At 45.5% G+C, this 27505-nt stretch overlaps 1 protein-coding gene across 1 annotated transcript in view; it reads left to right on the top strand.

The window, feature by feature from the left end:
• cetp (cholesteryl ester transfer protein, plasma) overlaps nucleotides 1–27505 on the top strand; it is a 41376-nt gene that overhangs the window by 11063 nt on the left and 2808 nt on the right. The window contains exons 5-11 of the mRNA XM_060837773.1: nucleotides 5443–5503; nucleotides 8176–8267; nucleotides 10334–10510; nucleotides 11251–11301; nucleotides 16013–16180; nucleotides 26202–26269; nucleotides 26365–26407. Of these exons, the coding sequence (XP_060693756.1) occupies nucleotides 5443–5503; nucleotides 8176–8267; nucleotides 10334–10510; nucleotides 11251–11301; nucleotides 16013–16180; nucleotides 26202–26269; nucleotides 26365–26407 (660 nt within the window). The remainder of the gene's footprint in view (nucleotides 1–5442; nucleotides 5504–8175; nucleotides 8268–10333; nucleotides 10511–11250; nucleotides 11302–16012; nucleotides 16181–26201; nucleotides 26270–26364; nucleotides 26408–27505) is intronic.

The raw sequence follows: 27505 nt of genomic DNA, 5'->3' as shown, positions 1-27505 counted from the left end.
GTGTGCCTGTAGATACTAGAACTGACAGAAGATGCCATTATGTGCCTGTGGATACTGGGACTGACAGAAGGTGAGAATGTGTGCCTGTAGAGACTAGGAATGACAGAAGGTGACATTGTGTGCCTGTAGATACTAGAACTGACAGAAGATGCCATTATGTGCCTGTAGATACTGGGACTGACAGAAGGTGAGAATGTGTGCCTGTAGAGACTAGGACTGACAGAAGATGACACCTGTGTGCCTGTTGATACTGGGACTGACAGAAGATGACATTATATGCCTGTAAATACTAGGACTGACAGAAGGTGACTCTGTGTGCTTGTAGATACTAGGACTGACACAAGTTAATACTGTGTGCCTGTAGATATTAGGACTGATAGAAGGTGATTATTGTGTGTCTGTAGATGCTAGAACTGACAGAAGGTGATAACAGTGTGTCTGTAGATATTAAGACTGACAGAACATTACAGCTGTGTGCCTATAGATACTAGAACTGACAGAAGGTGAGATTGTTTGCCTGTGGAGACTAGGACTGACAGAAAATGACACTGTGTGCCTGTAGATACTAGGACTGACAGAAGATGATATTGTGTGCCTGTAGATACCAGGACAGACAGAAGGTGACAACTGTGTGCTTTAGATACTAGTACTGACAGAAGGTGACACTGTGTGTCTGTAGATATGAGGACTGACAGAAGGCAACACTGTGCACCATTAGATACTAGCACTGACAGAAGTTGACACTGTGCCTGTAGATACTAGGACTGACAGAAGGTGACTCTGTGTTCTTGTAGATACTATGACTGACAGAAGGTAACACTGTGTGCCTGTAGATACTGGGACTGACAGAAGGTGACAAGTCTGTGCCTGTAGATACTGGGACTGACAGAAGGTGATACTGTGTGTCTGTAGATACTAGGACTGACAGAAGGTGACACTGTGTGCCTGTAGATACTAGGACTGACAGAAGATGATATTGTGTGTCTGTAGATACCAGGACAGACAGAAGGTGACAACTGTGTGCTTTAGACACTAGTACTTACAGAAGGTGACACTGTGTGCCTGTAGATACTTGACAGAAGGTGACACTGTGTGCCTGTAGATACTAGGACTGACAGAAGGTGATAACTGTACTTGTAAATACTGGGACTGACTGAATGTGACAGTGTGCCTGTAGATATGAGCACTGACAGAAGGCAACAATTTGTGCCTGTAGATACTAGGACTGACAGAAGGTTGCAAGTGTGTGCCTATAGATACTGGGACCGACAGAAGGTGACATTATATACCTGTAGCTACTAGGACTGTCAGAAGGTGACACTGTGTACTTGTAGATACTAAGACTGACAGAAGGTAACAACTGTATACCTGTAGATACTGGGACTGACAGAAAATGACAAGTGTGTGCCTGTAGATACTAGCACTGACAGAAGGTGGCAGTGTGCCTGTAAATACTAGTACTGACAGAAAGTGACCCTGTGTGCTTGTAGATACTAGGACTGTCAGAAAGTGACACTTGGTGCCTGTAGATACTAGGACTGACAGAAGGTGACAAGTGTGTGCCTGTAGATACTAGGACTGACAGAAGGTGACACTGTGTGCCTGTAGATACTTGACAGAAGGTGGCACTGTGCGCTTGTAGATACTAGGACTGATACAAGGTGACACTGTGAGACTATCGATACTAGGACTGACAGAAGATGACATTATGTGCCTGTAGGTACTGGGACTGACTGAAGGTGACAAGTGTGTGCCTATAGATACTGGGACTGACAGAAAGTGACAACTGTATACCTGTGGATACTAGGACTGACAGAAGGTGACACTGTGTACTTGTAGATACTAAGACTGACAGAAGGTAACAACTGTGTACCTGTAGATACTGGGACTGACAGAAAATGACAAGTGTGTGCCTGTAGATACTAGCACTGACAGAAGGTGGCAGTGTGCCTGTAAATACTAGTACTGACAGAAAGTGACCCTGTGTGCTTGTAGATACTAGGACTGTCAGAAAGTGACACTTGGTGCCTGTAGATACTAGGACTGACAGAAGGTGACAAGTGTGTGCCTGTAGATACTAGGACTGACAGAAGGTGACACTGTGTGCCTGTAGATACTTGACAGAAGGTGGCACTGTGCGCTTGTAGATACTAGGACTGATACAAGGTGACACTGTGAGACTATCGATACTAGGACTGACAGAAGATGACATTATGTGCCTGTAGGTACTGGGACTGACTGAGGTTGACAAGTGTGTGCCTATAGATACTAGGACTGACAGAAAGTGACAACTGTATACCTGTGGATACTAGGACTGACAGAAGGTGACACTGTGTACTTGTAGATACTAAGACTGACAGAAGGTAACAACTGTGTACCTGTAGATACTGGGACTGACAGAAAATGACAAGTGTGTGCCTGTAGATACTAGCACTGACAGAAGGTGGCAGTGTGCCTGTAAATACTAGTACTGACAGAAAGTGACCCTGTGTGCTTGTAGATACTAGGACTGTCAGAAAGTGACACTTGGTGCCTGTAGATACTAGGACTGACAGAAGGTGACAAGTGTGTGCCTGTAGATACTAGGACTGACAGAAGGTGACACTGTGTGCCTGTAGATACTTGACAGAAGGTGGCACTGTGCGCTTGTAGATACTAGGACTGATACAAGGTGACACTGTGAGACTATCGATACTAGGACTGACAGAAGATGACATTATGTGCCTGTAGGTACTGGGACTGACTGAGGTTGACAAGTGTGTGCCTATAGATACTAGGACTGACAGAAAGTGACAACTGTATACCTGTGGATACTAGGACTGACAGAAGGTGACACTGTGTACTTGTAGATACTAAGACTGACAGAAGGTAACAACTGTGTACCTGTAGATACTGGGACTGACAGAAAATGACAAGTGTGTGCCTGTAGATACTAGCACTGACAGAAGGTGGCAGTGTGCCTGTAAATACTAGTACTGACAGAAAGTGACCCTGTGTGCTTGTAGATACTAGGACTGTCAGAAAGTGACACTTGGTGCCTGTAGATACTAGGACTGACAGAAGGTGACAAGTGTATGCCTGTAGATACTAGGACTGACAGAAGGTGACACTGTGTGCCTGTAGATACTTGACAGAAGGTGGCACTGTGCGCTTGTAGATACTAGGACTGATACAAGGTGACACTGTGAGACTATCGATACTAGGACTGACAGAAGATGACATTATGTGCCTGTAGATACTGGGACTGACTGAAGGTGACAAGTGTGTGCCTATAGATACTGGGACTGACAGAAAGTGACAACTGTATACCTGTGGATACTAGGACTGACAGAAGGTGACACTGTGTACTTGTAGATACTAAGACTGACAGAAGGTAACAACTGTGTACCTGTAGATACTGGGACTGACAGAAAATGACAAGTGTGTGCCTGTAGATACTAGCACTGACAGAAGGTGGCAGTGTGCCTGTAAATACTAGTACTGACAGAAAGTGACCCTGTGTGCTTGTAGATACTAGGACTGACAGAAAGTGACACTTTATGCCTGTAGATACTAGGACTGACAGAAGGTGACAAGTGTGTGCTTGTAGATACTAGGACTGACAGAAGGTGATACTCCCTGCCTGTAGATATCACCTCTGATGGACAGTGACTGTGTTCATGTAGATGCTAGCCTACTCAGCCTGGTCCTGTCCCACTGACCTCATGTCTCTATACCCTGACATTGTCCTGTCCTCCTTTGTCCAGGAACGCCCCACCTACATTTGGGATACCACCCACACTCTTCACCTCCTCCAAGACTTTTGTTTCCCCGGACCCCAGCGCCTTATCTTCACTGTGGACATCCAGTCCCTGTACACATCGATCCACCACAATGAAGGTCTCCAAGCCCTCCATTTCTTGCACTCACGCAGTCCCATCCAGTACCGTTCCACTGACACTCTCATCCACTCACCCTCATGAATTGGTCCTTGCCCTTAAAACCTCTTCCAATCCTCCCACTTTCTCCAAACCAAAGGGATAGCCATGGGCACCCACATGGGCCCCAGCTATGCCTGCCTCTTTTTGGACATGTGGAACAGTCCATCTTCCACAGCTACACCAGCACCTTCCCCCAGCTTTTCCTCCGCTACATTGATGACTGTATCGGCGCTACCGTTCATCAACTTCACTAACACCTTTTACCTTGAACTCAAATTCACCTGGATCATCTCGGACAACTCTCTCCCTTTCCTGGATCTCTCCATCTCCATCTCTGGTGACCGACTAACCATGGACATCTCCTACAAATCCACTAACTCCCACAGCTACCTGGACTACTCCTGCCTCCTATAAAAATGCCATCCCTTGTTCCCAATTCCTCTGCCTCCACCACACCTGTTCCCAGGATAACCAATTGCACCATAGAAAATCCCAGATGGCCTCCTTCTTTAAAGATTGCAATTTCCCGTCTCACATGGTCGACGATGTTCTCCAGTGTATCTCCTCCACTTCCCACACCTCGCCCTTGAGCTCCACCCCTCCTAATGCAACAAGGTCCTCACTTTCGCCCATAGATACCAGGCCTGACAGAAGGTGACACTCCTTGCATGTAGATATCATGCCTGTTGGAAGGTGACACTCTGCCTGTGGATATCAGGCCTGATGGAAGCTGACCAGTAGATACCAGGCCTTACAGAAGGTTTTGATTTGGAGCTGGTGGACTTGGACTGGGGTGTACAAAGTTAAAAATCACACAACGTCAGGTTATAGTCCAACAGGTTTAATTGGAAGCACACTAGCTTTCGGAGCATTGCTCCTTCAACCACCTGTTGAAGGAGTGTCGCTCCGAAAGCTAGTGTGCTTCCAATTAAACCTGTTGGACTATAACCTGGTATTGTGTGATTTTAAACTTTACAGAAGGTTGACAGTGTGTGCCTGTAGATACCAGGCCTGACCGAAAGTGACACTGTGTGCCTGTAGATATCAGGCCTGACTGAAGGTGACACTGTGTGCCTGTAGATACCAGGCCTGACTGAAGGTGACACTGTGTGCCTGTAGATACCAGGCCTGACAGAAGGTGACACTGTGTGCCTGTGGATATCAGGCCTGACAGAAGGTGACACTGTGTGCCTGTAGATACCAGGCCTGACGGAAGGAACTATGTTGTATCAGACAAGAAGAGCCTCTCTTTATTGTTAGAGAGCAAATCACCTTTAATAGCATTGTTATTCCCTGTACAAATGACATATTCATTTCAAGCTGAAGTCCTTTAAATTTCTCTAAACCTCGGCGTTTAGATTTTGTTACTAATTTGTTTCCCCTCTGCCCTCCTTCACAAAATAAAGCCAATAGGAGAAACAATGATTTTCAGTCTTCACAGGGATTGCCAGGTTAATGAAAAATACCCTTTTAACACCAGCCTTCCTGATATGCTCTGTCATCCTTATTTGTGTTTTTTAAGATCTGTGCAGAAATTCACAAAATGGCAAATCTACTGGCAGACTTCACTCTGCATCAAGCAGGTAAGAGATTACTTCATCAGCTAGCTTAGCCTTTATGCGAAACTGTGCTTTCCATAGATTGTTATCCTCTTCAAATTTTCCATTGCCTTTAGCATCATCAGTCAATGGTACAACTCCGCCTTCTGTATCTCAGTTTTCAATTTCAATTGCATTGCATTTTAGTGGACACTTTAGACTCCTTCAAGGGATATGGACAATATTGGTCGGGCCAGCGTTTATTGCCCATCCCTAGTTGCCCTTGAGAAGGTGGTGGTAATGGTGAGTTGCATTTTTGATATAGGTGACATGGTGAATCAGGAACGAGAACATCAGACAAGGATCCTGAAGGCTCTCCCTGGACTGGAGCGACAGGGTGGTTAAGAAGGTGTTTAGCATGCTTGCCTTCATAGTTCAGTCCTTTGAGTATGGGAGTTGGGAGGTCATGTTGAGGTTGTACAGAACATTGATGAGGCCTCTTCTGGAATACTATGTCCAGTTCTGGTCGCCCAGTTATAGGAGGGATATTATTAAGCTGGAGAGGGTTCAGAAGAGATTGACCAGGATATTTCTGGGTGTGGAAAGTTTGGGTTATAAAGAAAAGTTGGATAGGCTGAGACTTTTTTCACTGGAGCGTAGGAGGTTGAGGGGCGACCTGATAAAAGTTTATAAAATAATGAGAGGTATAGATAGAGTTCATGGAAGTTGGCTTTTCCCTCGGATGAGGGATTTCAAAATTAGGAGGCACATTTTTAAGTTGAGAGGAGAGGGATTTTAAAAAGATATGAGAGGTAATTTTTTTACACAGAGCATGTGGAATGAACGTCAAGGAAATGGTATATTCAGGTACAGTTACAATATTTGAAAGACATTTGGATAGGTACATGAATAGGAAAGGTTAAGAGAGATATGAGCCAGGAGCAGGCAGTTGGAACTAGTTTAGTTTTGGACTGCAGATGCTGGAGATCAGAGCTGAAAATGTGTTGCTGGTTAAAGCACAGCAGGTTAGGCAGCATCCAAGGAACAGGGCTCTGATGAAGGGCTCTGGCCCGAAATGTCGAATTTCCTGTTCCTTGGATGCTGCCTAACCTGCTGTGCTTTAACCAGCAACACATTTTCAGCTTACAAAAGGTGACACTGTGTGACTGTAGATATGCCCGGCCTGACAGAAGGTGACACTGTGTGCCTGTAGATTTCAGGCCTGACTGAAGGTGACACTGTGTGCCTGTAGATACCAGGCCTGACTGAAGGTGACACTGTGTGTCTGTAGATACTAGGCCTGATGGAAGGTGACACTGTGTGCCTGTAGATACCAGGCCTGACAGAAGGAACCATGTTGTATCAGACAAGAAGAGCCTCTCTTTATTGTTAGAGAGCAAATCACCTTTAATAGCATTGTTATTCCCTGTACAAATGACATATTCATTTCAAGCTGAAGTCCTTTAAATTTCTCTAAACCTCGGCCTTTAGGTTTTGAACTGGTGTGGACTGGTTGGACCGAAGGGTCCGTGTCTGTGCTGTATATTGGTATGGAAGAGTCCGCCTGACTTCTGCCTACTGGCATGCCTCTGGCTGCCTGCATGTGGAGAGTGGTGGTTGGTGTGGAGACCCAGCACTAGAAGGACTCATGGTGACTGCTGGATGTATGGCGGGACCTGCACACCAAGGTTCTAGCCGTGAGTGCTCAGCACCAATAGGATAGGTGACAGGGGGAGATGGCATATACAAACCTACATCCATTCCCCCTTCCTCTTAAAGAAACAGAGCATTGCCAGTCATCCGTCAGGAGGAGGAGTGACAGTCGGAAGGTGCTTCACTTTGGGACATTCCAAGGTTGTCCTGTCCCTTCACCTTATTGTAGAAGTCCATCTGCCAGCGATCTCTTTGCCTATAGCCTTGAATCTGTGAAGGATGACACACCAGATTCATATTCCTCAGAGTGTATAAGCCAGCAGGCTGTCTCCATCCTTGCTGCAGAATACTTTGCTTTTATTTGAGCGATTAATTCACTGCTGCTGAATGCCCACTCTGAAGTTCTGCTGTTCCCTCCGAAGGAGTTCCTATTTGTCCCTTCCGCCTTGTTCAGTCCTTTCCCAACAGCACAAAGCCAAGGACATCTCCACCTCGTCAGTTCCCGAGTCACATCGGTCTCGAAACGTTAGATCTGTTTCTCTCTCTACAGATATCGCCAGACCTGCTGAGATTGTCCAGCATTCTCTATTTCTACAAAACAAAAATAAAAACCAAAGCACCACGGATGTTGGAATGTTGAAATAAAAACAGAAATTGCTGGAAAATCTCAGCCGGTCGGTCAGCATCTGAGGAGAGAAATCAGAGCTAACGTTTCACTTCCACTTCTGAAGAGGAGTCACTGGACACAAGATTTTAACTCTGATTTCTCTCCACAGATGCTGCCAGACCTGCTGAGCTTTTCCAGTAACTTCTGTTTTATTTCTCTATTTCCGCATCAGGCTAAATGTTTCGCTCAAGTTTATTGTGGGGTTTGAATGCATAGCCTTCTGACTCCTAGGCAGGCTTGCTATAAAGGTGACAAAAACTTCTCACTCCAAGGATGGCCCAATGAGACTGAATTTGAGTTTTAAGGTCTTGTGGCATTAACAGTTTGGCCACCTATTTTAAAACAATAGTCAACACAATGCAGTTATTTATAACAAACACCTTTTCTTTTCACACAGGATTGTTTATACAAGATGGGGAGATTGCCACAAGTGTCAAGCTAACCAGTGACCCAGTACTTACCTCAGGATACATTGAATCACAGCATGAGGTAATTGTGCAAAGTACAAACAGGAGTCTTCTGCAGCCTTCAAGTAAAGTAATGCAAATCTGGCACCCTGTATTTTGAATTAAGTTGTACAGAACCCCAATGTAAAGCTTTGGTCTGTGATCTTGCTGTTGGTAATATAGGAGCAAATTGTTGCAGATGCTGGAATCTGAATTGAAAACAAAAAATGCTGGAGACCACTTCGCTTCAGCTCTGATGAAGAGTCACCTCAACTCGAAACGTTAGCTTGCTCACTCTCCAACCCACTGTGAGCACCAGCATTTTTTGTTTTCAGAATTGGTATTATAAATTCGACACTACACAAAGGCTCACCATGTATGGGACAAGGACAGCTAATTTATCCATTCCAACATGGGGTCAGCGTTGACTTACCCAACTTCGGTCTCAATCAGAGGTTGGCACTGAGTGGAGGCAATGGTTACCGTTAGCTGGGAGAGATGATTAGAGAATCAGGCGCTTAGAGCAGAGGGAGGGAGAGGCCTCTCCTGTACATCCTTTGATGGTCACTTAATAAAACAGGTTGGAGTAGTCTAGACCAATTTGACTTTTGAACTCCTTTCTTGAGGAATTATGAGAAAGAGATGCTTAGAACAAAACAAGTACATCATCAAATAACAAATCTAAGCAGCAGGACCAAATGGAGTAGATTTGAATCAAAATCATAATTGAACTATTTGTGGAATTTTCCAATAAAAATTAAAGCTGAAGTTAATTCTGATGTGGTAAAACTTTTTATTTACAATACAATGAAAAGGTGCAACTGTGTCTGCTACAGTACTGAGGATGTTCACTGCTGAACTTTTAAAATAATGTTTTATAGACATTCTGCATTGACAGTGCAATAATTTCCTTTAGAGATTTTCAGGAAACCTCTTGACTTGGAAATATCTGATCTGAAAAATTGAAAGCCTGTTTATTTTATTTGAATCTCAACTAAGGTTATAGACAATTAAACATTAACTGATCTGGAAGTCTTGGACCACCTTCTTGGATCACTGGTCTTGGACTTCTGTCCGGTCATAAAGAGATACAATCATGGGTGAACTGTGGACCAATGGGGCTGCTGCCTGGTCATAAAGAGATCTGATCCTGGATGATCCGTGGACCAATGGGGCTGCTGCCTGGTCATAAAGAGATCTGGTCCTGAATGATCTGTGGACTAATGGGGCTGCTGCCTGGTCATAAAGAGATCTGGTCCTGGGTGATCCATGGACCAATGGGGCTGCTGCCTTGTCAGAAAAGGATCAGGATGAGGCCCTGGGTAATCGTGATCACTTTTGTTGTGATGAGTTTTTGAGTGGACGATTGGAAGAGGCTGCTTTAATGCTTAAACACAAAATGGAAGGTCTCCACATTTCTACTTCCTAATACCCATAAAAATTTACTTCTACCATCCTCATTTAAATCCTTGTCATCCACAGGAACAAACCATTTGATTTAACTTTTCAAAGTGTTTGGCATCCAAAGTAACTCCCTTTCACTAAGCTTGAGGGTAAGCAGAAACTATACTAATGTTAGAAGTAATGTGATAGTAATTGACAACATCCATATTATTTATTGTATTAGTCACACCAAAGAAACTGAGAAACCTTCTTTCTTGGCACTCTCTAATTGAGCCATTAGTTCTTATCCCACCTACCCGTCCCTTCTGTTCCCCAACAGTCAATGGAATGATTGATGACCAATGAAACAATTGGAATCCAGTGAACGTGTAAGCAGACAGTCCTGACTGATTCCATAAGAATTGCCAGATAAAAACACATTGAGGTCTCATTTATCCTCTATTATCTGGTGGTTGCACCACACAATGCAATTGAAGTTGTTAATTAATTAGATCAATTAACCTTTAACAGTCCACGGCAGGTCCAAAAATGACATAGGGAAAACCCGCAGGGCTAGAGAACGTCTGGAGCAATGGGTCATCCAAGAATAATACATTTACACTGGTCTCAACTTACTCATAAGCTGTATCCCAATGTGTCTGGCTGCTCTCCGCATTGGTTTTTATGAATGTTACATGTACTGCAAACCATTGTTGTATCTCGCAGGGTAGTGTCTCCTACAAGAACTCTACAGTTTTCCAGAAGCCCAGTGCCATTCCAGTTGAGAGAAGGGAGATCAGAATGTTTAATCTCTGGGTGTCAGAGCCAGTCATCAACTCTCTCCTTTTTGCAGCACATCATGACAATCGCTTGACCCTGACACTCTCTGATGGCCATTTGTTGGTGAGTTACAGACTAACACTGTATCAACTGCAGCAGACTCTGTCGTTCATGTTAAGTCAGCTGCTGTGATATAAATGCATGATCTAAGTGGTACTGAAGGCAGCATAAACCCAGGGTGGGGGGCTTAACAGGAGAGGATTACATGGAAAATCAAAAAACTGTATCAAAATGTGTGTTCTTATCGGGACAAAGTCTGACAGACAGTAGTGCACCACGGTCTGCTATTCAGTTAGATTATGTCTGCTTTATATTCAGCTCCATCTATCATCCCTGGTCTCTGTAACCCTTGCCAACCTTGTCAAACAGACATCTGTCAATTTCAGTGTTCAAAAGTTCAATTGACCTCCACAGCTCAACTAGCTTTTAGGAAGGAAAGTTCAAGATGTTCTTTGTGTGTAGGAGTGCTTCCTGACGTCACCCATGATTGGCTGAGTTCTGATGGGAGACAATAAATTGACTTCAGTATCACTCAGTTGGGAGGGGAGGAGAACCAGCCAGCATCCCAAACTTTATCTGCTCTGCTGAAAAGGAAGAAGGCAATACCAGCTTCCATACAGTGGTCCCACAGCCAAGTGGCTTGATGACTCTCGCTGTTGAGTGGTCTCATGGTGAAAAATAACAGAGTGCCCAGTGTTTGTGAAACAGCCCCAGGGAGAGATGCTTTCTCTAGGACAGGAGGGTTTGAGGTAAGAGTAAACATGAAGCAGTATTTATTCTGGCTGATTTCTTTACTTTTTCAGAAACTTTTTGAAGATGGAGAATCTAAAATTGAGTCGAACCTTTTACAACAGGTATGAGTTTGTTTAATGACTTTGGGGCAGCACGGTGGCTCACTGGTTAGCATTGCTACCTCAGCGCTAGGGACCTCAGTTCAATGACAGATTTGGGCGAGTGTGTGGGGTTTGCACGTTCTCCCCTGTCTGCATGGGTTTCCTCTGGGTGCTCTGGTTCCCTCCCAAAATCCAAAGGTGTGCAGGTTGGGTGAATTGGCCATGCTAAATTGTCCATAGTGTTCAGGGATGTGTAGGTTAGTCAGGGGTAAATGGGTTTGGGTGGGATACTCTTCAGAGGGTTGATGTGGACTTGTTGGGCTGAAGGACCTGTTTCCACACTGTAGGGAGTCCAAGGATAATTGTGTAACCTGTTTATGAATAAACCATCAAGCGAACATCTTTTTTTTCCCTAAAGAAGTTAGGGAACCATGTGTCCATTTCACTGGTGATGCTGTGTCACTGATACAGTCATGTGTCTTTCTGTAATCAATATCATCACACTGTACAGTTGTGAAGGAAAAAGATAAATCTGCTCACAGCTTTAGTGAGGAGAATAATCCTTTTGGAAATGTTACTTTATGACTCAACTCCCTATCGCTTGTGCTATGAACCAACCCCCCTGAAAATATATTAAGAAGATAGCCTCGGCCCTAGCTTTTTCTTAATTTAAAGGCAAGAGCCAGGTATTGTATTCCAGATGTAATTCAATTGGTCAAACTACCACTTTATTCATATGTTATTGTTAATATACAATAAAACAGAGAAGAAATTAGAATAACTTAACTCTACTGGAAAACGTAACAGGAAAATAGATTATTTAACTGTTAAACAGTAACTGCTTTAATATAATAACAACCCATAAACACACCCTTGGCAAAGGCAAATTTAGTAAAATAGATAGTCTCAATTCGCTAGTCTAAGAGGAAAAATATCGAGTGCAAACTCTGAGAGGGAATAGCAGGGAGAGATATACTACAGCTTTCAAACCCAGCTTCAAGGCCCCAACAATTGATCCTGAGAAACTCAAATTAAAAATTCTGTGGGAGCTTGAGCCCACCCATTCAAGCTGCCTCTATTGTTCAAACTTTTAAAAAAACCCAAGGCCTGTTTTATTTATTGCATTCAAATTCAGGGGAACCTCGATTATCCGAACGAGATGGGTGGGCACTATTTTGTTCAGATAATTGATTATTCGGTTAATTGATTAAATGTCTTTCCTCTGGAGCTCGGAGTTTTTAAAGTCTGCTCCCTAGTCAGGAGACTGCAGCAGCACACAGCGCATAAGATCCTGCCTCCAACACCACCACACCCCGAACCCCATCCAACACCGCCCCCGCCCCCAACACTCCCCGCCCAGAACACAGTCCCACACAGCCCCCGCCCCCAACACTCCCCGTCTCGAACCCTGTCCAACACCGCCCCCGCCCCAACACCCCCACCCCAAACCCGGTCCAACACTGCCCCCAAACTCCCCCGTCCAACACCATCCCCACACCAACACACCCCACCTCGAACCCCTGTCCAACAATACCCCAGTCCCAACACTCCCCACCCCGTACCCCGTCCAATACCGCCCCCACCCCAACATCCCCCACCCCGTACCCTGTCCAATACCGCCCCCACCCCAACACCCCCCACCTCGAACCCCTGTCCAACAGCACCCCAGTCCCAACACTCCCGCCCCGAACCCCATCCAACACCGCACCTGCTCCAACATCCCCCCGTCCAACACCACCCCTGCTCCAACACTCCCTGCCCCATACCCCGTCCAATACCGCCCCCACCCCAACACCCCCCACCCCGAACCCCTGTCCAACACCACTCCTGCTCCAACATCCCCACGTCCAACACCACCCCTGCTCCAACACTCCCTGCCCCATACCCCGTCCAATACCGCCCCCACCCCAACACCCCCCACCCCGAACCCCTGTCCAACACCACTCCTGCTCCAACATCCCCCCTGTCCAACACCACCCCTGCTCCAACACTCCCTGCCCCATACCCCGTCCAATACCGCCCCCACCCCAACACCCCCCACCCCGAACCCCTGTCCAACACCACTCCTGCTCCAACATCCCCCCTGTCCAACACCACCCCTGCTCCAACACTCCCCGCCCCGTACCCCGTCCAATACCGCCCCCACCCCAACACCCCCCACCCCGAACCCCTGTCCAACACCACTCCTGCTCCAACATCCCCCCTGTCCAACACCACCCCTGCTCCAACACTCCCTGCCCCATACCCCGTCCAATACCGCCCCCACCCCAACACCCCCCACCCCAAACCCCGTCCAACACCACCCCTGCTCCAACACTCCCCGCCCCAAATCCCGTCCAACACTGCCCCCACACCCCCCATCCAACACTGCCCTCGCCCCAACACCCCCACCCCGAACCCCATCCAACACCGCCCCCACCCTAACACTCCCCTGTCCAACACCGCCCCCGCCCCCAACACACTGTGCCCCGAACCGCATCCAGCACCACCCCTTGCCCCCAACACCCCACGCCTTGAACCCCGTCCAACACAGCCCCGCCCCAACACCCCATGCCCCCAACATCCCCCACCCCAAACCCCGTCCAACACCGCCCACTGCCTCCAACACCCCCCCACTCTGAACCCCGTCCAACACCGCCCAATGCCCCCAACACCCCCCAGTCCAACACTGTCCCCGCTCCAACACGTCCGCCCCAAACCCCATCCAACACCACCCCCGGCCCAACACCCTATGTCCCCAACACCCCCCAGCCTGAATCCCGTCCAACACCGCCCCCTGCCCCCAACACCCCCACCCTAAAACCCATCCAACACCGCCCACTGCCCCCAACACCCCCCTGTCCAACACTGTCCCCGCCCCAACACCCCCCACCCTGAACCCCGTCCAACACCGCCCACTGCCCCACACACCCCCGCCCCAACCCCGTCCAACACACTACCAGCCCCAACACCCCCCACCCTGTCCAACAACCCCCTACCCCAACCCCATCCCAACATTCCCCCACCCCATCCAACACGCCCCCACCCCGTCCAACACCCCCAACCCTGTTCAACACCGCCCAACCCCATCCAACACCACCCATTGCCCCCAACAGCCCCCACCCCAACCCCATCCAACACTGCTCCCACCCCCAACACCCCCCACCCTCAACACCCCTGTCCAACACTGCCACTGCCCCCAACACCCCCACCCTGAACCCCGTCCAACACCTCCCACTGCCCCCAACAACCCCCCTCCCCGAACCCCGTCCAACACTGTCCACTGCCCCCAACACCCACCTGCTCCAACCCCGTCCAACACCACCCTCACCTCCAACACCCCCACCCCAACCCCGTCCAACACCGCCCCCGCCCCCAACACCCCCACCTCAACTCCATCCAACACCGCCCAATGCCCCCAACAACCCCCCCATCGCCAACTCCGTCCAACACTGCCTCCATCCCCAATAGGAGATCAGTCATTTGGAGACAGTGCCTGTTGAATCACTGTAAACAAAAGACACGATCACTATTGGAACACGTCTTTGATGTAATGCTTCCATCGGGACCTCGCGATCTCCTTTGGATAATTCGATTTTTGGATAATTGGTATTCGGATAATTGAGGTTCCTCTGTATACAGCTTGGTGCCTCAGTCTTAAAACCTCTCTTCAAATTAAAAGGACAAAATACATATCCTAAAGCCATGGAATTATCACACTTGCTTCAAGTCAGTTAGCTTGAACTTAAGCATGGATACAAGGCTCCATATTCCCTCTAATAACAACATTACAAGTGATCTGATGAAGGGTTTATTTAACCTTCCCCATCTCAGTGGGAGTCTGATGGTGGGATTCTTGGTCTGATCATTATCAAATTGGAATCAAGAGGACAAAAAGTAGAAACAGAAATTGCTGAAAACACTCAGCAGGTCTGGCAGCATCTGTGGAGAGAAATCAGAGTTAACAAAATCAGACTTACCCCTCCACCTCAGAAAAAAATCCATAAACAACCCTGATGGAAATTGGAACCAAATGTGCATTCTTTGTTGGACCTTGCACATTTCTCTGGCCAGCACTGTACTTTGTTGCAAATACTATTTCTTGTTAGTACAGCCTCTATAAAGGAGAAAGTGAGGTCTGCAGATGCTGGAGATCAGAGCTGAAAATATGTTGCTGGAAAAGTGCAGCAGGTCAGGCAGCATCCAAGGAACAGGAAATTCGACGTTTCGGGCATGAGCCCTTCTTCAGGAATGAGGAAAGTGTGTCCAGCAGGCTAAGATAAAAGGTAGGGAGGAGGGACTTGGGGGAGGGGCGATGGAGATGTGATAGGTGGAAAGAGGTCAAGGTGAGGGTGATAGGCTGGAGTGGGGTGGGGGCGGAGAGGTCAGGAAGAAGATTGCAGGTTAGGAAGGCGGTGCTCAGTCCGAGGGATTCGACTGAGACAAGGTGGGGGGAGGGGAAATGAGGAAACTGGAGAAATCTGAGTTCATCCCTTGTGGTTGGAGGGTTCCCAGGTGGAAGATGAGGTGCTCTGCCTCCAACCATCGTGCTGGACACACTTTCCTCATTTCTGAAGAAGGGCTCATGCCCGAAACATCGAATTTCCTGTTCCTTGGATGCTGCCTGACCTGCTGCGCTTTTCCAGCAACACATTTTCAGCCTCTATAAACTCAACTTTTTTGTCTGATGAATAAGAGGATTAAAGCTGTCAGTCTTGCCTCAAGTCAAAATGTTTTCTGTGCTGTTTTACAGATGGTCCCTGGCATTCCTATGCATAACCTGATGATCACACTTGGGTCCCTAAGACCACCTTCCGCTCTCTTCAAGCCTGTAGGCACCATTCTCCAGGCCTCTGTATCCCTGCAAGTTGACGTGTTGTCCAGCAGTGAAGGCTCATACATGGCATTATATTTGGAAATGGTTAGTTCAATGATATCCTAGAAACAGCTTCATTAATGAAAAACACAGGGAGGGCTGACAAACTGAAGATAAATAAAATAGAATTGAAATTTAGTGTAACACCTGCTTTGATATGAAAATACAATGAAAATCTTTTATAAGTTGCCCCAAAATGGTGCCTACATCAATGACAGAAGTCATACAAAATTAACAAAAGTAAAGACAAGGTTAATCACAGTTCAGTTAGTGGCTTCTGGGCTCGGGGAAAGCCAATTAAGGAACAATGGAATACCCTGAATACTAGGCTGAAAACCTCTGCCAAAGAAAACCGCCATGCTGAGCCAAGACCACCATCCTGGATGAGACCAAGTGCCCAGCTGCGAGAAAACCAGGAGCCAAAGACAAAGAAGACCTCCACATAGGGACAAGACCATATGTTGAGTCAAGACCGCCACATCAGGAGACCACCACAGAGGGAGACTGCCTTTTCACCTCCTTCAGGTGCCCGGGCCTAGCTGCAGACCTCAAGCCTCAGCCTAGCCTGTCTGTCTGAACCAAGGGGAGTCAGCTTGGGACCTGTTCCTCGCTCTCCAGGAGACCCCAGGATGGGGTGGTGCCGTGTCTGGCTCGTGCCAGCTTTGCTGCCACCAGAGGCCTCCTCCTTCACCCACCACTCTCCAGGTTTAAGAGGAAAGAAACTGAAGAAAAATAAAATAACAAATAGAAAAGACCAGGAGAAAAAAGAAGGGAAAAAAAGAAAGAAAGCCGACAGGAGCTGACAAACCCCAGGTTCAGTGCCCCCCACACTCTGCCGCCATCTTGATGATACGAAGGTAGGATAGTGGTGTAGAAAAGCAACAGGTTCAGTTCATTGTAGAAAAAAAGTGAATGAGTAGGTTATGGAAATAAAACTGTGGGTAAATAATATGCTTTAAGTGATAAGAGTTTGATTGGATTGGAAATTAGAGATACTTTTGTGATACTTAACTGAGTACCTTTTCCTAATTATAATGATGACAACAATTTTAAAAAGCATGGATTGTCTGTACAGCACTTTCGGAAATCTTGGCATTGCAAAAGGTGCTATGTAAATGTAATTCTTTCTTTATTAGCAGTATATTGGAAAAGGAAATGGAAAACAATCAGTAGTTCTTGTATATAGATCCATTTTATTCAAAAGCAAGAGGCCACATGCTAGATTATAATTAGACCTCAGTTGGAATAACTTATATAGTTTTAGGTCATCTATTACAAAAAGGATATTAGTATCCATGAATTTAAAGTTGCAAATGTCTCGCTGAAATTCAGCAAGCTGCCTTCTACTTGCTCCATCTGGGCTGAATCTTCCTTTTTAACAAAGTTCCCTTTATTCAAACTTCTGCTTCCAACAGCAAGGCATCTAATGATACCTCCTTGGTCTTTAATTCTTCACAACAAGCTTTGTTCTTTTAATCAGGGGTTCCTTATTCCTCTGTTCTCCTTTGGGTGAATAACCCAAAAGCAATCCTTCAGTCAGGTGTAGCAGCACATACTGTGCACCTTTGTCTGACTGTCTCTGAGAGTCTGCAAGCAGCAGGGAAAGCTGTCTCCTCCTATCTCTCCAGATGTTGTTAAAGCTCACAACTGACTTTCTGTAGAGCTTGGCAAGGGATTGTCATGACAACCTGAGCACATTATCTGTGACGGGGTATAGCTCAGTGCACCTTCACAAGATGCCCATTCCAGGATTTTCTGTTTTAACACAAATTTTAAAAAGGCATTTTAAAGCATAACCACCTCTTAAAGTCTAGCAGTCATAACAAGTTAAAGGTTTCTTCCTTGAATCAGCAAAGGTCAGATGTAAGAGTGGGCCAATGGGCTGAGGAGTGTCAGATGGTGTTTGACTTAGATAAATGTGAGGTGCTGCATTTTGGAAAGGCAAATCAAGGCAGAACATATACACTTAATGGTAAGGTCCTGGGGAGTGTTGCTGAACAAAGAGACCTTGGAGTGCAGGTTCATAGCTCCTTGAAAGTGGAGTCGCAGTTAGGTAGGATAGTGAAGAAGGCATTTGGTATGCTTTCCTTTATTGGTCAGAGTATTGAGTATAGGAGTTGGGAGGTCATGTTGCAGCTGTACAGGACATTGGTTAGGCCACTTTTGGAATATTACATGCAATTCTGTTCTTCCTATCAGAAGGAGGGTTGAGAAAAGATTTACAACGATGTTGCCAGGGTTGCAGGATTTGAGCTATAGGGAGAGGCTGAATACGCTGGGGCTGTTTTCCTTGGAGCGCTGAAGACTGACGGGTGACCTTATAGATGTTTATAAAATCATGAGGGGCATCGATAGGATAAATAGACTTTTCCTTGGGTTGGGGGAGTCCGAACCAGGGGACTTAGATTTAGGGTGAAATGGAAAAGATATACAAGGGACCTAAGGGGCAACGTTTTCATGCAGAAGGTGGTGCATGTATGGAATGAGCTGCCAGAGGAAGTGGTGGAGGCTGGAACAATTACAACATTTAAAAGGCAACTGGATGGGTATATGAATAGGAAGGGTTTGGAGGGATATGGGCCAAGTGCTGGCAAATGGGACTAGATTAGGTTAGAGTATCTGTTTTGCCTGGATGAGTTGGACCAAAGGATCTGTTTCCGTGCTGTACATCCACACGACTCTGTGGCCATGAGTTCTTAGGATTGGGTATTTTTTAAATGTTTTATTGACATAATTTAGTTGAGAATGTAACAAGTGTAAAATGAGGTGGGTTGATTAGCTCAGAAGAGGAGAACGAGGCAACGCTCTTTTTTTGTCCTTTATTCACTCATGGGATTTGGGTGTGGCTGGCTGCCCATTCCTAAAGGAGATGTTTAAAGGGATCGAACAAAGAATGGGACAAAGTGGTTCCAATATTCAATGAGATAGTCATGAGCACACCGATTTCAGATAATCACAAAAATGATAGAGGAAATTATGAAGATTTCTTACCATAGATTTGGATAAAAATTGTTTCTGACATGCTTTTATTGAAGCAGAGTTGATTAAACCTGGTGATGGAAGCTAGCTGGAGTTAGTGTCTTAGTTCTCAATCAGTCCTGGTAAAGGGAAGTGGGAAGAATGGTGGGTGGATGAACTCAAATGGGATAGAGTCAAACATTCTGGTCCTTGCTGATGGGATAAACTCTGTGATTAATTTCCCCAGTCTTAAAAGGCAAATCAACCTTTCTAACTCTCAGAGTCGGGGAAGCCGAGCTGCAAGCATTTGCATCTCATTAAAAGCAAACCTTGCCATTATTAGCGACTTGCTCCAAACTAACTTCCAAATAATCGAGAAATCTGCTTCTTTAGACTCCGAACTGCAAAAAGGAGGCATGTTCCTTGTGGTTTTCACTTCTTCCTGACCTTAGGGTTAGTACTTGATGCTTTGTTCCTTGAAGTAATGGATGCTTTGAGTTACAGTCTAAGGTCTCCAAGGTCATTCCAAGTGGTGCAGGTGGGTGAGCGTGAGGATCTTTGCAGGGCAGGATGGAGGGGAAATGACTCAGGAGCAGGAGAGAGCCAGAGGGGGAAGACTAGGGTAGTCTTTGGGCACTGTCTATTTAATGATGGAAGAGTGGACATTGCAGCATTGTTTTGTCCTATTCTGGAAAGGAGAGAGTTACAGGAAGCTGGGTGCCCAGGCTATGGTCATTGCTGCAGGAAGCAGGGGATGTGTCTGGTGGTATTGAGTTGCGGAAGGTCTGTTGACAATCATGGGGGAGTTGGATATGTTCAGGTGGAGGTGGGGTATAGTATGGTGTTCTTCAAGGTGAGTGCAAGGGGGTTGTCAGGGAAGGTGATGATACTGGTCACCTCAAGATGGGAGTAGAAGGTTAGGATAGGCATTGGGAGCTGGACAAAACTCAGTGTAGACATGCATGGGTTTGGCAGAGATAAATATTTCAGTCAAGTTCCCTCTTATTCTTTAAGCTCCAACAGATACAAGCCTAGCCCTGTTCTGTTTTCTATTTATTAATAAGATGTGGATTTTATTGACTGGGCCAGCATCTATTACCGTCCCTAGTTGCCTTTGAAAAGGTTATGGTGAGCTGTCTTCGTGAACTACTGCAGTCTATGTGCTGTAGGTAGACCCACAATGATGTTAGGGAGGGAATTCCAGGATCTGGATGGAGTGACATGTTGGAACAGTGATGTGTTTCCAAGTCAGGATGGTAAGCTGCTTGGAGGGTAACTTGCAGGTGGTGGTATTCCCATGTATCTGCTGCCCTTGTCGTTTGAGTTGGTTGTGGGTTTGGGAGGTGCTGTCTCAGGATCTTGAATATCTACAAGATGCCTTACAGAAAGTACACACAGCTGCTAATGAGTCTTGGTGGTGATGGTGGGAGTGGATCCTTGTGGATGTGGTGCTAATCAAGCGGGCTGCTTTGTCCTGGATGGTGTCAAACTTCTTGAGTGTTGTTGGGGCTGCACTCATCCAGGCAAGTGGGGAGTATTCCATCACTCTCCTGCCTCGTGCCTTGTAGATGGTGGACAGGCTTTGGGGAGTCAAGACGACAATTAATCACTAAAAGATTCTTAGTGCCTGACCTGCCCTCATGGCCACGGCTCTTGTAATCAATATTTTCTAATCAACTTGTTCAGAGATATTATTACATACTTCTGGAGCCAGTGGGACTTGAATGCAGGCCTTCTGGCTCAGAGGTGGGGTCACTACACTACTTACATGGTGCAGTTCAGTTTCTGGTCAGTGGTAACCCCAGGATTTGATAGTGGGGGGTTCAGTGATGATGATGCCATTGAATTTCAAGGGGTGCTGGTTACAGTCTGTTTTGTTGGAGATGGTGATTGCATGGCATTGTTGTGCAAATGTTACTTGCACTTTTCCAGTTTTAATTCATAAAAAAGCCTCCCCATTCAAGGTGTTAGTCTAATAAACCTTCTCTGAATTGCATCCAAGATGTTTACGTCCTTCCTGAAATAGGGAGACCAATACTATGCACGGTATTCCAGATGTTGTCTCACCAACACTGTATCGAACTGAAGCATAACCTCTCTACTTCTGTAATAAAAACAAGAAGTACTGGAAAACTCAGCAATGATCTAGCAGCATCACTAGGGAGAGATACAGAGCTTTTATTTCCCACAATAACCTTTATCAAATGCCTTCTGGATATCTAAATGCACTACATTCACTGGATCTCCTTTATCCACAGCACATAATACTTCTTCAGAGAACTCCAATAAATTTGTTAAACACTTTTTTTCCTTTCACAAAACCGTTTGACTCTATCCGATTGCCTTCAATGTATCTAAGTGCCCTGTTATTATCTCTTTAATAATAGCTTCTAACATTTTCCATATGGTAGATATTCAGCTAATTGGTCAATCATTTCCTGTTTTCTGTCTCCCTCTGTTTTCTGTAAAGGGAGTTACATTAGTTACTTTCCAATCTAATGTCAAATTCCCAAATTCTAGTGAAATTTTTTTTTAAAATCAATGCCTCATCTGTTTCACTATCTACTTCTTTTCAGACTCTAGGATAAGGCTCAATGCCTAAATACCTCAGTGTCACCACCCCCCCTCGACACACATGCCAGGAACTCTTGATGCCAAAATGTGAATCGGATTGGATACTCTTTTAGGAAGCAGGATGTTGGTTCCTGACATTGTTCCAGTCGAATAGAAGTAATATAATTGTTGTAAAGAGTCTTAAGTTGAAGATTTGAAGATTAAAAATGGCACAATTTTTTGAGTTCAACAAGCAACTGTCAATCCACATGATTTATTTGTGGTAAATATGTAGCAATCCATGATTTTTCTGCCAAATCTCCTAATGTATAAAAGACATTTGGATACGTTCATGACTAAGGAAGGTTTGGAGAAATATGGGAGGTTGAACTAGTTTAGTTTGGGATTATGGTTGACACAGACTGTTGGACCGAAGGATCTGTTTCTGTGCTGTACGTCTCTATGGCACCGTGAGATCTGTCAGGACCTATTGGGCTCACCGCTCCAACATTTTGTTAAATACTACTTCTCTCTGTAGTTGTAATTTCTGTGATTTCCTTCCTCCCTTCCAATTTCTCATTGACAACTATTTCTGGGATGTTTCCTGACATGACTAGTTTGTATAAATACCTATGTTCCTCTGCTTTGACCTGCCTATGAAACCTTTCATTCTGGCAGAGTAACAGAGGCACGTCATCTGTATGGGACCCAGCAAGCACCAGGCCTCCAGCAGAATCCTGAGTCTCAGGGACCTGGAGCATTGTATCCTTTGCCGGCAGGGGACCCATGTAGGTGATGTGCTCACCAGGCTAAGGGCCTGAGGCTACTGCAGACAGTGGGTCCACTGGGTGACAGCCTATACGTTGGTAGTGGCTGCAGCTGAGTACTGTGTTAGTGCAACCTCTGAGCTGTCAGAGACACCATTTTCTGGTAGACGATGGAGGGACCTTTGGTGGTTTCTGTCTCCTCCTCTTCTGTTTGCCGTTAATACCTGTTGTGGAGAAGAGAGAGAGAATGGGCTGCTGAATGTGCACGGGTCCTTGTGTGGACCAATATCTGACACTGCAAAGCTGAGAATAGCAGTCCAGAGATTTGTTCACTCGCTTCCTGTGGGTGGCTTGTCTCTTTCATTCATGGTCACAGCCTTCCCTGTGCCATCTCTGTGGCCCACTATGTAAGAGGGCTGAGGATGTGACTGCCCAGTACCCTGCTGTTATTGTGGGAGTGCTGCCTGCTGTTGGGGATAATCTTGTCCTGCAGGTAAAGAAACAGCAGAATTGAGTGTGATGGCAATGGTGTGTGAGCCATTGATGAACATGCATAGCCTAATGCACCCGTAATAACTTATTCGTTGCAGCACCGTTATGCAACTGAACTGATTGCATGATGTGGCTGTCAGGTATTCAGTGCACCCACTCCACATTGTACTCGGGTTCAAAATGATCAGGACATACCTATACATGGCACAGTTAGACAGATTGATGCCTCTGGCAGTGCCAGTTTGCATTAAGTAAATGGCATGGAGTATAGGAGATCACCCATCCTCTTCCCACACTGGACCTACAGCAGTGACCTGGTTTGCGACCATGTTCCAGATTGTCCGGTACTAATACGAGGACATCCTGCTGCTGCCCTGGGGAAACAGACCTCCCTGAGGGATAATGCAAACTTGCAGTGAGTGAAGGTCTGTCCTGGTGGCCTTGAAATATGGCACCTAGACCTTTGACCCTGGAAGCTTCTAACAAGGGGAGCATTCTGAAACATCCTGTCTGCCTATCTCATAAAATTCACTCTTCCACTGATGCTCCAACTTACATGCACAAGTAATGAGCTGAACACCGCATGACCTTGCGGGAAAACACATCCCCAAGGTGATATGATGACCTACAACATGTCTGATGCCACAGTTCAACTCCATAATGGAGGCGTGACTGTGCTGTTCTTAGTGGTTCTGAATGTGGCTAGGAAAGGCAGTAAAAATTTTGGAAAGAAATGCATTAGTTCCATTGAAGCTAGGTTAATTCCACTGAGTTGGCTCAGTGGTTAGCACTGTTGCCTCACAGCACCAGAGTCCCAGGTTCGATTCCAGCCTCGGGGGACTGTCTGTGTGGAGTTTGCGCATTCTCCCTGTGTCTGCATGGGTTTCCTCCCACAGTCCAAAAATGTGCCGGCCAGGTGAATTGGCCATGCTAAATTGTCCAAAGTGCATTAGTCAGAGGGAAATGGGTCTGGGTGGGTTACTCTTTGGAGGGTTGGTGTGGACTGGTTGGGCCAAAGGGCCTGTTTCCACACTGTAGAGAATCTAATCTAATCTTAACTGCTGGAAAAACCAGCATGGATTTAATGGGCGGCACGGTGGCACAGTGGTTAGCACTGCTGCCTCACAGCGCCAGGGACCTGGGTTCAATTCCCGCCTCAGGCGACTGACTGTGTGGAGTTTGCACGTTCTCCCTGTGTCTGCGTGGGTTTCCTCCGGGTGCTCTGGTTTCCTCCCACAGTCCAAAGATGTGCGGATCAGGTGAATTGGCCATGCTAAATTGCCCGTAGTGTTAGGTAAGGGGTATATGTAGGGGTATGGGTGGGTTGCGCTTCAGCGGGTCGGTGTGGACTTGTTGGGCCGAAGGGCCTGTTTCCACACTGTAAGTAATCTAATCTAAATTGGAACTATACTATAGGATTAGCACGTAAAGTAAAAATCATGAAGAGAATTCACTTGTGGATCCTTTGTTATCCATGCTCCCAGAACTTGCCTGACAGAACTGTATTCATGACACCATCTCACCTGCTCAGCTGGATTTATTATTCTCTTCTGAGAGAAGAAAATATTTACAGTGATGTTGCCAGGGTTGGAGAATTTGAGCTATAGGGAGAGGCTGAATAGGCTGGGGCTGTTTTCCCTGGAGCTGAGGGGTGACCTTACAGAGATTTATAAAATCATGAGGGCATGGATAGCGTAAATAGCCAAGGTCTTTTCCCGAGGGTGGGGGAGTCCAAAACAGGAGGACATGGGTTCAGGGTGAAAGGGGAAAGATTTAAAAAGAACCTAAGGGGCCACATTTTCACACAGAGGGTGGTGTGTGTATGGAATGAGCTGCCAGAGGAGATAGTGGATGCTGCTACAATTACAACATTTAAAAGGCATGTGGATGGGTACATGAAAAAGAAGGGTTTAGAGGGATATGGGTCAAATGCTGGCAAACTGGACTAGATTAATTTAGGATATCATGGATGTGATGGACTGAGTTTCTCTGCTGTACAACTTTATGTCTCTAAGTAAAAGTGCATAATCATGTTGTTTTGTGTGTCACTCACAATATTTCCTATCTCCTTCTTGTTGTGGTTATTTGCAATTCAAATGTTGATCATGCTGCTGTCTGCTGTAGATTAACCTGGCACTGTCAAAGCTCATGTTTGTTGGGGCCTATGTGTGCCAACTTGCTCCAGTCTCAATAGCCATCCAGAAACAGTAACTGGACACAATTGTCCCTGTCCCTGAATGTTTACATTCCCGTTACTTTCAGGTCAATATCTGGGCCAAAAAAGTCACCAATTCTGAGCACCACAGTGAAAAATTGCAACAGCTTTTTATCTTAAATCTAAATGTATGGGAACATATTTCACAATGAAAGTAGTCACAGACTCACATAATTGTGCAGTGCAAATGGAGGCCACTCAGCCCTCTTATACCTACACCAGTTTCTAGTACCCAGTGCCAATCTCCTACATTTTCACTATATCTCTGGGCACTATTTCTATCCAAGTAACCATCCAATGCCCCTACTGAATGCCTCAATTGGACCTGTGTCCATCACATTTCCAGGCAGTACATTCAACATTCTAACTACTCACTGTGTGAAAATGTTTTCTCTAACACCAATCCGTATCCTTCCCACTCAAATTTTTTTCTTTTGAGAATGCATGGGATTCTTCCTTGTTGTATCAATTCTTATTTTCATGAATGTAATATTGCTGTATCACAGGGTTCATATACACTGGGATATTTAATTAAAGCATCGGGTAGCCATTCTAGATTCTAATAAGCAAAGTTCACAAGGTGAAGGTACCCTGGAATCAGCGTTTGATTATTAACCTTGCAGATATGCATTTAGGCTGTTTCAATTTAGATTGCTGCCGAATATTTTGCATTTGGTATTTGCGTGAAAGCCTTTAACGAGTCAGTGGGTGAACATTCTAATTTTGTACTGGTGACTGAGGTTAGTAGAACAACTCTCCACCAGACACAACTACTTCTGTAGAACACCATAACCTGCTGTTCCATTCACATCTCACTGAAGTATCTCCAGAAGTTAATTCTGAGTTGGTTAGTCACCCAGCTCATGACTGTTGTTTAACATTCTGACTTGGCTTTTTCTTTGTGATGGAAAGGTCCACAGTGCAGCCATAACGGGCAGACAACAGAACACGCTCTGGTCTTAATGTAGAGAATGTAAATGCAGATCTCTTGTTTGATAGTAGTTAAAATTTGTCTCGTGGTTCCAATTGAAAGACATCACTGATTGCTTGTTACTTCAGAGCTTTCTGTTCTAATCCTTAGGATTCTGAAACTATTGTCCATACATCTTATGCAGACAGCAAAATCCATCTACGGCCTTCTTCCCATCAGTGAGTATTTCATTCACCAAAGTACAGTTATTTCCAACATTGTCCATTTAACCACTTAGATTTATTAACCCGTTGAATGGTGCATCTTTCAATAGCTGGTCCCTCAAAGTCGTAAGGAGTAATCCTGAAATCGCGCTGGTAAGTACACATAGAATCTTCACATCTTTTAGCAAGTTCACAATGTTTCATAAATTGACTGTAACTTCAAAGGGATGAAGCTCATTGACATAATATTCAGTGACCTTTTATTTCTCTTGATTTGTAAACATAAAAGCATCTTTGTTACTCCGTCATGTCCCAATAACATTTTGCTCTGGTATGTCTGTATTTGTAAGTACTTGCTGCCCAACACTTACTGATGGGTGATGTGGCTTTTTCTGTAAAACAGCCAAAAGGAAGTACCTTCTCTTAAATTTGTTCATGTATTTTTGTTTTCACGTGAGGAAAACTAAGCTGCTTGTCATTCTGTCCCCTGTCTAAATTCAATATTGTGCTTCATAAGGTTAATGTGGATAACCATAGTTCCACTGGTCAATTCCTAAACAGTTCATTTATGCTTCACTTGTTAAATCTAGAGTTCAGCCACTTCAAGACATGGCTGAAGAGAGCCCACCACTATCTTCTCAAGGATAAGTGGCCTTAGGTAATAAATACCAGTCCTGTTAGCAACAACATATTGCTGAGAGTGAATTTTGAATATCAGCAATAGAATAAAGAGAAGCTTTAGGAGGAATGTTTTTGTACAGACAGCAATTATAGAACATTCTGTTGGAAATATTGGAAAAAGCAGAACCCTTAATAATTTTTTAAAGGGAATTTGAAACCTTTGGTGAAAGGATAGGGAATGGAATGAGGCGGATAGCAGAGAGCCAGCTCTGCTACAAAGGTCAGAATGACCACTTTTTGGACTGCAGTATTTGACTATGCTGTTTGTTAGCTCCTTGGTTTGAATCTGACCAGCCAGTCTGAACCAGTTCCCACTTGAGGGCTTGGACAGCAACTGGGAGGAGGCACAAAGGTTGCTGTCCATTAACTGGAATCAATGGAGTTTTAGAGACTCCAAGTTTGGGAAACCAGCTACACTATAGAGACAGGAAACTGGATCTAAATATATCTGATTTAAACTAACTGGTATCTCCAAGGGTGCACGCAGCCAACAATTGCATTTCCACAACCCATGCTCTATCCTTCTGTGTCCACTCACCTGGAAAGTAAGCCAATCCTTCAGCATGTTCC

Source organism: Hemiscyllium ocellatum, chromosome 17 (genome assembly GCF_020745735.1).
Source record: "Hemiscyllium ocellatum isolate sHemOce1 chromosome 17, sHemOce1.pat.X.cur, whole genome shotgun sequence".
NCBI classification, from domain to species: domain Eukaryota; kingdom Metazoa; phylum Chordata; class Chondrichthyes; order Orectolobiformes; family Hemiscylliidae; genus Hemiscyllium; species Hemiscyllium ocellatum.
The sequence above is the reverse complement of the archived record's forward strand: the minus strand, read 5'-3'. Positions and strand labels throughout refer to the sequence as shown.